The sequence below is a fragment of the Orbicella franksi genome, chromosome 2 (assembly GCF_964199315.1).
Source record: "Orbicella franksi chromosome 2, jaOrbFran1.1, whole genome shotgun sequence".
NCBI lineage: Eukaryota > Metazoa > Cnidaria > Anthozoa > Scleractinia > Merulinidae > Orbicella > Orbicella franksi.
In genome coordinates, this window is record NC_138146.1 from 23614350 (window position 1) to 23625207 (window position 10858).

Genomic DNA, 10858 nt, shown 5'->3' on the forward strand with positions numbered 1-10858 from the left:
TGTGATTTGTTGAAGAATGGTGTAACCATGAGATTGAGCCCTCTAAACTTGCATCAACGGTGTTGAAATTCACACACTCATCAGTCTTAATATTGGCCGGTGTATTCAGTCGTTCCAGTCAATTGTTTTTGCTGCGCCATTTTCTGTGCTCAAACACATTTACGGCAACTTGCGAATCTATTTTATGGTATCAAACATGACTGCAAAAGTTGGATTTGCTTTTGGGGGCGCAGTATGGTTTATAAGAAACGGCTACTTCATTTGGAAAAAGTATCAGTCGTTTTTACATCATGTAGTACTTCGCTTAGATCAGTTCAGTTTGACCGACCGTACGCGGAACAGGTCGTTCGAGAAACTAGAAATACAGCTAATAAATAAGGTGCGACCAAGCTTATGCTACTAGAGATTTCTGTAGAAAGCTGAGGGACCTGACCAAGGAGGCTGTTCTTTACTATCATTGCGAAATATTTGCGTTGAAGTAATTTGAAACCTCTCAATGTTGAAGGATCGAGGTAAGATTTCTGCACTGTAATGGCTAAAACCCGTACATAAAGTTTATGCATGCTCACCTTTCGTAGGGTCGTGGGTAACCGTTTAGAAATTAAAATGGTTAACAAAAATTAAGAGAAGAAAAAGATAAGAAAAAACTTGAATAGGTTCTCCAAATATTTACAGTGAACAGTTTTCGTCGCGCATTTTGCGGCCTGCTGGAGTTGCAAAAGGAAGCATTCATTTCATTTTTTAACCCGCAGCCCAGGTTTGAACAACAGCTGTGTCAGGTAACATGACTTGACGCAACTTCAGATATTTGTTTGTATTTTTATTTAGCGTGTTGAATTGGAAGGCAGATTGAGCCTAAGATTCGAAAAAAAAAGTTCAAATGCTGTTGTTTATAGTGGTCAGTGCGCTTAGCTACACCTACATGTAGCTAGTTCACGTGCATACCACTTAAGCTGATAGAAACAAATATACATGAACTAATAACCTAGTAGGAAAACAGACCAGTTGGCTATTTACAAGGTTCGCCGAGGAGTTGATCAAGGGGCTACTCAGAAAAAACTCCAGCTAAGTGATCAGAATGGGACTTGAATCCGCGACCTCCGCGTTTAAGTCCGGCGCCCTAACCAATAATCTCAATAGCTGTGGTTATTGCGTTATGTTCTTGGATCGATAAGAAACTTTACCGTTACATTCCCTCTCTCCATCAAGGAAAAATAATGGTATCGGGAAACGACAAGACAACCAGGCAAAAACCTTGAAGGGGGGGAGGAGGGGGAGGGACTAGCACGAACTAGCAGCTTATAAACTAGCATCCCATCGGGGGGGCCGAAGTGCAAATGATTCTAATTAGTATATACAGAACCAATGGATAGTGCTTTTCGCGCATTCTGATTCGTTACTCAAACTCGGAATAGTATTTGCTATTCCTAGCTCGCGCGGCGAAGGTCACATTTTGCGCTCGAACCTACGAAATAAAAGCCTTTTTGGCAGTCTCCTGAGTCAATTTTTGCAGATGTTTTATCCTACTCGGCTACTGGTTTGGTACATACTAAACAATTATTCCCCTCAGTGTCGGTGGCTAGTGGTGGGTATTTACCTCACCGCTTCGCGGCTCGGTAAATATCCACCCCTCCCCCTCCCCCCTGTTTTACCCGCTCAATTTTCACGTGGTAATTCTTTGCTCCCGAAACCAACGGAAACGCTTGCTACGCAGGCTAGGATAAGGTATGATCACACTTATAGATACAAAGGTTCCGCTACTCCCCTTCTAGATAAGAAAACTTATTTTAGCTCCAATCATTTGCAGTTTAATTTCCTGTCACAATAGAACAACTGACAAAATTGAATTGCCTCTATAACTGATAAAATTATCATCTGCTCCTGATCCTAAGTCAAATAAAAATAAATGAAACATTTGACATATTGTTCTTGATCCCTCTTGATATAGTTACCACATGTGGTAAACTTACTATATAAAGGAAATAAAGTAATTAACCAAAATTTACTAAATACCGACTTATTTTTGCAAAAGTGATCAGTGTATAAAGGATTGAAGCCATATTCACATTATTTTGCCCATCCTAACTATTAAAGGAACTGGCGCTACTTTTTGCATTTCATAACTACTTAACTAGTGCGGGCATCTATAATAACATTGCTACACTGTTTTATATTCCATAATGAGTTGAGATCGTTTCTACATGACTAAGTCATGAGTGTCTTGCTATCATTAATATTATCGTATGATGAAACTTTACGTTTTGTTAGTCTTGATATATTGACTGCGTCTGCTTTAATCTCCGCATCCCCCACAACCACAGCCGCCGCATCCACCACAGCCACCAGTTCCACCAAAACTATCATCTTCATCAAAACTAACACCTTCACCAAGAATAACCCTTCTCTGAACACCTCCGGGAAAACTAAAGCCTCCACCACATCCACCACATCCACCACAACCACCACAACCACCGCACGCACCTCCCCCAATTTCATACTTGATATAAGAGTTGGTCGGTACATTGTCAGCATAGTACCCTGCTGCCACCACAAGCCTGAGGTCCTCAATGCGGATTCTGCGTGGTTTGCTGATGTTGTTTGACACAGCTGCTGATGGTTTCATGTAGTTGGTCCTTTGTATCGGGCAATACGGCTGGCACAAAAGATGAAGAATGGCTATTGAAAATCCAAGGGCAATTGCTTCCGGTATGTAATGCACCTCTTGTGAAAAAGAAATCGTGCCACGTTTCAGGTCAACTTGGACCTTTTTCTTCCTGCCCACGAGGCCTATCGAGAACTTGTCTCGCCGTCGTTTCTTGACGTATTTCCACTCACGCTTTCCAAAAAGAGAGAAGAACTTTATGGAAAGACGTCCAGGCGTGCCAAGCACACCAGGAACACCTCTACGAAACCCTTTCCATTTGCCAACGCAGATACCCCAGTCTTGGCTTCCTCTTATAAGGATTGCTCTTTCTCCTGCCATCTCATCCATGGTGCAACATTTCTCCGGATTGTTCACTTGCTCTCTCGTCGGAATTACGTCACCCCGGATGAGATGCGCGGTGCTTACAACGCGGCCAGCATGGTCAATGACCTCTAGAGAAGAGAACAGCAGCTGAGCGGAGTGCATAACTCGGCAGGTGAATGCCTCTCGTTCGTTAAAGTCGAGTAACCGATGCACTGACAATGAGCAAGGTGCTGAAGATTGAGCGAGAGACAGCGGAGAAAGGATTAGCGTTGGCGAGTTCAAGATCTGGGCAGGATGCTGTACTGTGCTGAAATTTTTCTCGAGTATCACCCAGAAGTAATACTTATAAGGTCTAGGTGAATTGGCCACGGTAGTAAACCGAACGATGACACTATCAGCAATCGTTAATACGTGGGTTACTGGTTTAGGCTCCACGGTGCTTTTGTGGGTATCACTGCCGAGAAGATGGCTCCAGAACTCGTAGTAGGCAGATTTATCGAACGTCTGCGAGAACAAGGAGTACCTTTCATGCCGGTAAATACGAACCTGATCGATAAAAAAATTGAAATAAATCTGTTTAATATAGGTTTTGTCGATGAATCTCTATAAAGTTATTACAACTTACTTATAACTGATGATGATGATGAATTTGTCGCTCCCAAAGTGACTAAATTCACTCCACTATAACAAGGTATATAAAAAGGTAGGCCGGATCTAATAAATTGAGGTGTACGAAAGGATAGGGAAATCGGAGTATCTTTATTCCCGCCACAACGTAAACTAAACAATTAATACTTGATTTTTGGTTAACATTTCCCCTGCAGGGGAGGAACGTACGTATGACTCCAGAAATCGAGCCTATCGAGCAAGACCGTAAATAAACGGCGAGAAAAAATTGGCCGTGTGAAATCCTGGCGGCGAGAGGCGCTCGAAAGGAAGGACTACCAACAAAGCTAGAGAGTTTGAATTATGCCTTGCTCTCACAACGCCAAAATATGATTGGCCTATTTTGGGAGTGCTGACAACGCGTCGTCAACATTCAAGATACGTATGATGTCTTGCAGGAACGTTTGTCTCGCTTTGATACGAAAATGGAAAGCTTTAGAATCGCGGCTCGCAGGCCTTGCTGTTCTTGCGATTCTGCCAACAGGCTATGGAAACAGTTCATCAAGTGTTTTGTTTGGCAAAGCTATTCGCCCTGGAGCCCGAATGCGAGTGTTATGGTGATTTCGCCGTTCAACAGCATCGTGGGTCTTGTCAGTGAATGTAAATGAATTGACTGAGCTTGGCCTTTCTGTCGTCCATTTGAAAGATTGAACCGGACATTCACTTGATATCGAACATTCACCTGAAACATTCCGCTGATATCGGCAAACATGCCATCGCAGTTGCATGATTTTGTGGCGCAATAAATCACCCCTATGTCAAATGCCTGATAGATGTTAATTCTCGCTTGAGAACAATAACTTTCAAATTTACACCTCCCGAGGTTACTTACGACAGGCGATAATGAGAGGACGTCAAGTTAACAAATTCTATTGGATACGGTTAATTAGATTGGAAATTCTCAGCGAAAAATCACTCGGCCGTGAAAGGTCAAACTCTCTGGCTTGATCGGTAGTCCCTACTTTCGCGGGCCTCTCACGCCCAGGATTTCACGCGGCCAGTTTTTCCTCGCGATTTATTTACGGTCTCGCTCGACGGACTACACGAAAAATTGGCTACCAGTAGTCTGTCATAGGACATTTAAAAGAGTGGTTTCGTCCAAATTCTGTAATATTTTCCGATTTGTAATCTTGCCATGAATTTTTTTAAGTCGGCGTGTATCCTAGGCAACCAAAATGACTTAAGGTGGCTCCCTATAGTTTTACGATTGCACGCGCGCATAGGACGAAAGCTCAAGTAATCTGCGCGCGCTCAAAGCAACACGTAAAGCCCCGGCCAAACGATCGCGACAGTTCAACGCAACACATCGCAACATTGTTGAGAGCAACATGTTGCGTGCGTTTGGTCACCCTATTGCGACGTGTTGCGACATGTTGGGAGTTGAAAATCGAACTAGTGCGCATGCCCTGGCTCAACATTGTTGCACGAACCTGGCCAAACGACTACAGCATCATGCAACATCCACAAATGTTGCTTGAAAAATTGGACCATCTTCAAATTTGAGCCAACAACATGCACCCAACATGTCGCAACACGTCGCAACATGGTGGTCAAACGCGCGCAACATGTTGCGCCCAACAATCTTGCGATATGTTGCGTTGAAACGTTGCGATCGTTTGGCCGGGCTTAAGCCTTTTCGATTTTTATGACGTCAAAAAGCACAAAAAGCAAAACTGACATGGAATTTTCTCGCGTTTCCTTCGGTGATTTTATTTTTTAAATTTGGGTCAGCTGTAACCAAATGCGATTCCTATCAGTAAAATACCCTATTTTTAAAAAAATCTCTCAGAGTTAATCTAATATAGTTAGAAGAAAGACAAATTACAGAATATTGGAAAAACCGTCTGAACAACCTTAGGAGTATGGAATGGTCTTTGCGAGTGTTTGCGAGCATGCGAGCAGTGCGTTTATTTTTGCCAGCACGAGTAGTGATCAAAATTTATCTTGCGAGCAGCGAGCAATTCATAAATCTTCCGCTACCCGCAATCTCTATTTTATTAAAAGGAAACGTTGTTTTTGCGCCAGTTATAATCTAAAAGCATTCCGAGTTTCGGATTCAAACATCGACAAACTGGTTTCCCGCTGATTGACTGAAAAAGGTTCAATGCAAGGAAGCTTCGAATTCGTTTACAGACTTCTAGGACCTAGCCATGCCAATTAAAGCCATGTAGGTGTGACGAGTTCTGAAGGTCGAATAGTAATATATAGTAATATTCTTCGTATCTTCATGTCTCTACATTACTTTCTATCTTTGCGAGTGCCTGTCGCAAAGAATTATTACGCGCGTCAGCTGCAATTAAACGTCAACAAAACAGAACCATTTATAGCGCGTGCTGTTTCCCAGTTGTGCCGTTAGGGAAACCTTGTTTTCAGCGTCAAGTTTTGTTTCCAAGATGCAAACGATGCTTCCACCACACGGTAGAAAATTTTAACGAAAATCCGAGCATGCAACTTAAAGTTGTATTTCTGGCAATCGTATTTTGACCGACGGGCATGGGGGAATTTCCTTGTGGTTATTGACTTTTTATTTTAATAACTTAGAAATTAAAATTTATCACACCTTAAGGCTACTGCTTTTCTTTCGGTTAAACTTGAACGTTGATAGCACAGTGGTAGAATTGGACAAACTGGCAGCTGGTCCACGAACGCGCGTCTTAAGAACATGTTCGCCATTTACGACATCAATTTTGACGGCATAAGATTTAGATTCTGGGAGGCCTTCAACTTCCAGTCGAGTTAGCGCCACAGTGTACTCAAGTGCTGCTATTCCAGTGTAGTCCACCGGTTCAGCTTGGATACTAGTCGGCAGTGGAGGCTCCCCACGGAACATGACGCCCCTCACTGCAAATTCCTGGCCAGCTTCTTTCCATTTCTGTCGCTTTGTTTCACAAGACCTTGATAGCTTTGAGCCAGGCTGCCGGTCGTTCACAGAATCGTTGTGGTTGAGCACATTTCCTAGGACTTCAGTGGTGTCCTTCTGGTATATCAGCGGATGTACCTGATGCGCATGCCAAATGAGATCAAAGTCGTAGCATGGTACGAAGAACAGATCTGGGTTTTGTTGTTTGAGGACGAGGTGCTGTTTATATCGCCCCAATGCTCTAGTCAATAACTTCTTATCTTCATAATGAGGTAAAGAGACCTGATAGTAAAACACCCTCTGCCGACCGCAGGCGGCTGTGATGTCATACTCAATTCGCGACTCAAAATCAGGCGTGTTACCAACAGAGGCCGTCAGGTCAACTTCAAAAGGTTCACTAGGGTACAGCTTCTTCCATAAGATCCTGGCTGTTTCAAGTCCTCTTGTACGTTGCGCTCCGACCAGGATCTTATGATCCACCAGAGTTGAGACAACCTCATTGCAGTCTTTTTCGTAGCTGATGGGCGACAACATGTGTACATGCCACACCCAGGCAACGTCGAGAGGTGCTGCGATGTCTTCAGTGACGGACGACTGAGCAAGCAGTGGCAACCAGAACAGTTCATATCTAAAGGTAATACAAACACGGCACGTCAGACCGAAGGAGAGAGTCCTTCTACAAACCTGAATTGCATGCATGTATAGAGACATGATTTAGACGAGCAACTGCAATGCTGCATAATTTTTACTACAAACAGCGTTATGGAGAAGAGTTTTGTAAGATACCTATGTTGCAGGCAAGCACGATGATCAAATTTTCAAACTGGAAACCTCCGAAAGGTAAGTCAATCATAGGTTGAAACCTGCTTAGCTTGATTACCAGTCATACTAAGTATTAAGTAATACGTTTCCGGGTATCGGTACGTGAATCAGTGGTGGACAAGTGGTGCAGAAATCACCAAACGGCTAGGATCTGCAAGCAGCCTATACCTTCGAATTAAATCATAGTGTTTTCAGCTAAATACCATCGACACTTAAAGAAAGTCTTTCATTCATTCATTCATTCATTCATTCATTCATTCATTCATTCATTCATTCATTCACCGATTCATTGTAGTTTGAAATTGCAGTGTGATCGCAGCAAGACGTACATGTATGAGCGGACCTTAAGGATATGCAAAGATTGGACTTGAAATTGAAATCATTTGCTTAACTTGAAGTAGACACACCTCCTGATTGCATTCTGAACGTGTGGTCCAGCATACAGGCTTGGATAGGCGTCAACGAGCTGTAAGAACTGTCTGTGTTTAAGGGCTGCTTCCACCAGATCGATGCTAAATTGGGCCGTCTTCTCTGCCATCACTATTTCCGCCGATTCACTTCACTAAATAGGAAAGTAACAATGAGATGAATTTGGCTTCCGCAGCTGACAGTTATGGAAAGGGCGGTGGAATGGAAAGACGTGCACGTTTTTCCGAAAAGTTATGCAGGGTACCACAGTATCCTATCAAATTTCTATTTCTGTCGTACCATTTTGCAATCAAATTGGATTTGCCTCCCTCTAGAAACATCGCTTACGTACTAGACTTCTCACACCATTGCACATGTTGTGTCGCTGTATCTGGCAGTTTGTTGCTGTGCTTGCTTAAAGACTATTACAACTCTATTGAAAGAACATAATTAATGACCATGTTACAAAGTGTAACCATGCGATACAATCGATATTGGCCCGTGTATTCAGTCGTTCCAGTCAATTGTTTTTGCTGCGTCATTTTCTGAGCTCAAACAACTTCTGAAAACAGACACTAGCGTAGTTTTAACACCAAGGACTAGCCTTAATTTTGGATGCCGGTGGCCAGCGGCTGTCCTTTTTACCTATTATACTACGTCTATTCACAATCTCAACGTTCAAGAGAAAAACTACGATAATTTCCTAACGACGGTGTGATTTATTGAACCATAGAACAACCATGAAATAGAGCCCTCTAAACTTGCATCTAAATTGTACAAAAGCTAATATACACACCAAAGAGGCGATTTTCACTAAGTTCCGATGCAACAATTGTGCATATTACACTACCCACCAAAGCTCTACGTTCAAGAGAAAATATTTGGTAAATTCCTATAGTGATGACAGTGACTTATTAAAACGCTCAACAGAAATCTTCGAGACATCAAGCAAATCAAGGAGAGATAGTACATAATAAACAATTCAACGTACCCGGTACCCTCGGGACACTAGGCGAACTGGTACTCTGGGTGCCAGACGAATTTTTTTTCCAAGGTTCCAAGAGAACGCCGTGCTGGCGTCTGAGATAGAGCCCTGTAAACAGGCCTCAGTGTCGATATTGACAAAGCTGTCGCGCGTGCTAATTCTGTGCTATTAACCGTACCATTGAAACAACAAGATACAACAACGATACGGATTCCAAACGCACAGAATACAAATATATGCCAAACTACGTATCGCACATATTATGTTATTCTTAATATTGACAAGTCCGTCCCAGTCGTTCCAGTCACTTGCTTTTGCTGCGTCATTTTCTGTAGTAGTTTCAACACTGAAGACTGGCTTTAATTGTCCGCTCCAGTTGGCCACCCCTGGTTTTTTACATATTAAACGACGTACTCAAGTCCAAAGTTTAAGAGAAAAAAGTAGGATCATTTTCTAACTTTACCATGTGATTTATTGAAGAATGGTGTAACCATGCGATTGAGCCCTCTAAACTTGTATCAACGGTGTTGAAATTCAGAAAGCTATCGCACACACTCATCAGTCTTAATATTGGCTGGTGTATTCCGTCGTTCCGGTCAATTGTTTTTGCTGCGCAAGTACATTTACGGCAACTTGCGAATCTATTTCATGGTATAAAACATGACTGCGAAAGTTGTATTGGCTTTTGGGCGCGCAGTATAGTCTATAACAACCGGTACTTCATTTGGAAAAAGTATCAATCATTTTTACATCACGTAAGACTTCGCTTAGATCAGTTCAGTGTGACCGACCTTATGTTTAATTCTAACATACCCTTCCACAAACTAGAAATACAGCTAATAAATAAAAGTGCGAGCTTATGCTCCCAGAGATTTCTCACTGTAGAAAGCTGAGGGACCTGATCAAGGAGGCTGTTCTTTACTATCATTGTGAAATATTTGCGTTGAAGTAATTTGAAACCTCTCAATGTTGAAAGATCGAGGTAAGATTTCTGCACTGTAATGGCTAAAATCGTAATGTCGTGGGTACCGTTTAGAAAATAAAACGGTTAACAAAAATTAAAATAATGAAAAAATAACAAAAAACTTGAACAGGCTCTCCAAATATTTACACTGAACATTTTTCGTCGTGCATTTTGCGGCCTGCTGGCCTTGCAAAAGGAAGCATTCATTTCATTTTTTTAACCAGTTTTTAGCTCAAATGCCCTGAGCATTTGGGCGTTTAATCTTTAATCTTTAATCTTTAATCATTATTTATAGACGGTAAAAACATCAGGTAGAAAAAATTACATAATAATGACTAAAAATCCAAATCCTAACATTATATTAACTTACATTAATATGCCACTTAAGAAAAATCCTGGTTTCCATGAAGGCCGTGTTTAAAAATTATGGTAGAGAAGGCGTTTAAATTTGTCCAATGAAGCAGAGTCTCTAATGTTACAGGGTAAGCTGTTCCAAAGGGTACGGCGGCGCTGTAACTAAAACTATTTTTCATGTAATTAGTTCTTGGAAAGGGGACAACAAGTTTGTTTACCGAGTCCCTCGGAGAATAGCTTGATTCATTTCGCTTTATAAATTTAGACATGAGATATTCCGGAACAAGACCGATTTAAGACTTGAAAACCATTAAGGCGTTCTGAATTTGACGTTGAGATTTCAAGTCTTTCCAGCTGAGTTTGTGAAATAAGGAATCGACATCTACGTCATAGTTTGATGAAGTTATAACACGTGCAGCACGGTTCTGTAGTTTTTGTAGCTTTTTAGATAATGTTTTGCCACAATTACCCCAGACAAGGCTGCAGTAATCAAAGTGAGGTTGAACTAGTGAGTTGTAGATATTGAGGTACAAATGGCTTAACTCGCTTTATGGCTTCAACAGCGGAAGCGATCTTTTTACACAGTTTATCAATGTAAGATAATAGCTTTAGCTCTGATGAAGAGGTCAGGACACGACCAACAAATTGAGCAGATTGAGCAGACCAGTTTTGAACAACAGCTGTGTCATGTAACATGATTTGACGTAAGTTCAGATATTTGTTTGTATTTTTTTTATTTAGAGCGTTGGAAGGGAGATTCAGCAGCCTAAGATTCGAAAAAAGATGTCCAAATGCTGTTGTCTATAGTGGTCAACCCGCTCAGCTACAGCT

The 10858-nt window shown here is 41.8% G+C and overlaps 1 protein-coding gene across 2 annotated transcripts; it reads right to left on the reverse strand.

The window, feature by feature from the left end:
* Positions 1–2050: 2050 nt before the first annotated feature.
* LOC145478771 (uncharacterized) lies at positions 2051–9220 on the reverse strand. Of its 2 annotated transcripts, XM_081456912.1 has the most exons (4): positions 8716–9220; positions 7724–7878; positions 6195–7122; positions 2051–3514 (listed from the first exon to the last, which is right to left on the reverse strand). In XM_081456912.1, exons 2-4 carry the CDS (start codon positions 7852–7854, stop codon positions 2294–2296), a joined length of 2280 nt encoding a protein of 759 aa, XP_081313038.1. In that variant the 5' UTR covers positions 7855–7878; positions 8716–9220; the 3' UTR covers positions 2051–2293. The 2 variants fall into 2 exon arrangements, with proteins under 2 accessions (XP_081313038.1, XP_081313037.1); XM_081456911.1 differs by lacking the exon at positions 8716–9220 and having other exon boundaries at positions 7724–8318.
* Between the last annotated feature and the right edge of the window lie 1638 nt (positions 9221–10858).

What these genes read in the sequence shown, in the direction of transcription:
- LOC145478771 (XM_081456912.1), bottom strand. Translation starts at nt 7,854, where the DNA reads ATGGCAGAGAAGACGGCCCAATTTAGCATCGATCTGGTGGAAGCAGCC. An exon ending in GTTCAGAATGCAATCAGGAG is followed by an intron (nt 7,123 to 7,723) that starts GTGTGTCTACTT and finishes TATTACCTTTAG; the next exon opens with ATATGAACTGTTCTGGTTGC. An exon ending in AGAAAAGCAGTAGCCTTAAG is followed by an intron (nt 3,515 to 6,194) that starts GTGTGATAAATT and finishes TTTATCGATCAG; the next exon opens with GTTCGTATTTACCGGCATGA.